At 64.9% G+C, this 2,562-nt stretch overlaps 1 protein-coding gene across 1 annotated transcript; it reads left to right on the top strand.

Annotated features, from left to right (window-relative positions):
• Positions 1-69: 69 nt before the first annotated feature.
• On the top strand, positions 70-2,249 carry ENH_00034840 (hypothetical protein; the record flags this gene model as incomplete). Its single annotated transcript, XM_013580365.1, has 2 exons — positions 70-1,468; positions 1,716-2,249. Coding segments are annotated over 2 exons (1,933 nt in total), but the record flags the coding sequence as incomplete, so codon positions are not given.
• Positions 2,250-2,562: the final 313 nt, after the last annotated feature.

Below are 2,562 nucleotides of genomic sequence, written 5' to 3' on the forward strand. Positions count from 1 at the left end.
GGGCGCTCGGGGCGTTGTGGACAAGGGCTGCTGCTGCTGCTGCTGCTGCTGCTGCTGCTGCTGCTGCAGGTTCTCCCGCGCCTTCAACAACCTGGTCGCCGCGCTGCTGCAGCACGACCCCGCCCGCAGGCCCTCGGCCCTGGAGTGTATGGGCTTTTCGATTTTCCGCCCGCTGGCAGCAGCAGACCACCGCGCCTTGCCACCCCACTGCAGCAGCAGCAGCAGCAGCAGCAGCAGCAGCAGCAGCAGCGGGTGCGCGGACATGCAGCAGCTGCAGCAGCAGCACACAGGCAGACACGCGCCGCTCTCCACCATCGCAGAAGAAGACGAAAACGAAGACCCCCAGACAAGCCAGTACCAGGACTGCAGCAGCAAACTGCAGCAGCAGCAGCAGCAGCAGCAGCAGCAGCAGGAAGAGCTAAAGGCCCACCCGCCCCTGCTGCAGCAACGCCCTGCTGCTGCCTTCAGCGGGGCTGTTCTGCGCAGACCCTCTTTTGGGGCCCCACAGCTGCACACGGAGGGGCCCCACGCCCCGTTTTCCCTGCAGCAGCAGCAACAGCAGCTGTGGCAGCAGCAGCTGCAGCAGCAGCTGCAGCAGCAACAGCAGCTGCAGCAGCAGCAGCAGCTGCAGCAGGTAGGCGCTGCAGGCCGCCCCAGTAGAAGCGGCTCTGCGATCTACAGGCCAGGCCTGGAAGCAGCAGAAGAGCCCACCTGCTCCGTAGAACCAACAGCAGCAGCAGCAGCAGCAGCAGCAGCAGCAGGAACAGCAGCAGCAGCAGCGCCTCGGAGTTCGTTTTTGCCCTTCGCCAGACGCACCCAGAGGCAGAGTGAGCTGCTTCTGTTGCAGCAGCAGCAGCGGCAGCAGCAACAGTTGGACTTGCAGCAAGAACAGCAACAGCAGCAGCTAAAGCAGCAGCAGCTGCTGCTGCAGAGGCAACAGCAGGAACTGCGACAGCAGCAACAGCAGCTGCTGCTGCAGCTGCAGCGCCAGAGGGCTGCTGCTGAACAGGAAAGATGGCAGAGGGCCTCGCCCACGTCTGCAGCAGCAGACTCGTCCTTGCTGCAGCAGCAGCAGCAGCAGCAGCAGCAGCAACAGCGCATTCATCGTTTGGCTCGCGAGTGCAGAACAAGGGAAGCACCAACGGCTGCTGCAGCACCAGCTGCAGCTCCTCACACAGCAGCAGCAGCAGCAGCAGCAGCAGCAGCAGTAGAGCCAGTTCCTCCTGCTGCTTCTTTTCAAGCCCCAAGCAGCATGCAGCGGCATCTCCGCCGCCAGCAGCAGCTGCAGCAGCTGCAGCAGCTGCAGCAGCTGCAGCAGCAGAGTGGGGACAGCGCGCTGCGAAGCAGGTCACCTGTCAGCCCCATCAGTGCAGCAGCAGCAGCAGCGAGCAGCACACTGCGGCGCACCAGCAGCAGCAGCAGCAGCAGCAACAACACGTGGGGCGCGGCTAAGTACCCGGCTCCCCAGGTAGCAGCAGCAGCAACAGCAGCAGCAGCAACCCGTTGTAGCTTTTCCAAAGTCCCACGAGCCACGGGATATCTCGCACCAAAAGAAGCCTCAGCAGCAGCAGCAGCAGCAGCAGCAGCAGCAGCAGCAGCAACGCCAGCAGCAACAAGCATCCGGGCGTCCTCACCTTGCCTCTATCAGGGGACTTCCCGCTGCAGTAGCCAGTTTGCTGCTGCTGCTGCTGCTGCTGCTGCTGCTGCTGCTCCAGCAGGAACGCCGCGAGGGTCTCTTACGCGCAGAAGAAGTGTCTCCTCTGGAGCAGGAGCAACGGCAGCAGCAGCAGCAGCAGCAGCAACAGCAGCAGCAGCAACTGCAGCAGCAGGTGCTTCGGGTGCTGCGCTGCTGCAACAGCCCCTGGAGGAGAGACAGCGCAGCTCAGCTTTCATTTCAGGTGTACGGACACCTCGCTCGTCGTCTCCAGCAGCAACAGCAGCAGCAGCAACAGCAGCAGCAGCAACAGCAGCAGGCACTGCAGCAGGAAGCCGCTATCTGCACTGTGGCAGCGGCGCTGCTGCAGCAGCTGCTGCTGCTGTTGCTGCTGCCCAGGGGATCTCTCCGGGCGCACACACGCCGCGCGCTGCAGCAGCAGCAGCAAGTGCGTGCAGCAGCAGCTACCTCCCCTCCTACAGAGCCAAGAGCAGCAGCAGCAGCAGCAGCAGCAGCAGCAAACTTGGAGCAGCAGCAGCACAGGAACGCCGTGCCCCCTTTGAGGGCCTGGGGGCCCCTCTTTCGGGGCCCCTAGGAGGGGGGGCCCCCCTCCTTAGGGGGGCCCCCCAGGGCCCCCGGGGCCCCCGGGGCCCCCGCCTGAGCGAAGGCAGCTGGCAGTGGGGACTGCAGCAGGAGAGTCGGCCATTTGGCTGCGGGGAGGAGGCCCCTGCTGCTGCAGGTGCAGCAGCAGCAGCAGCAGCAGCAGTTGCTGCAGCAGCAAAGCTGGGGGGGGCCCCCACAGGCGACCTGCTGTCGGGTACTTGCACAACAGCTTCTGGCTGCACCTCTTCGGGGGCCTCCCCGTGGGACATTCCCAGCCTTTCGGGAGACTTCCAGCTGCAGCAGCA

This window comes from Eimeria necatrix, genomic scaffold, assembly GCF_000499385.1.
Source record: "Eimeria necatrix Houghton genomic scaffold, Enh_scaff2545, whole genome shotgun sequence".
NCBI lineage: Eukaryota > Apicomplexa > Conoidasida > Eucoccidiorida > Eimeriidae > Eimeria > Eimeria necatrix.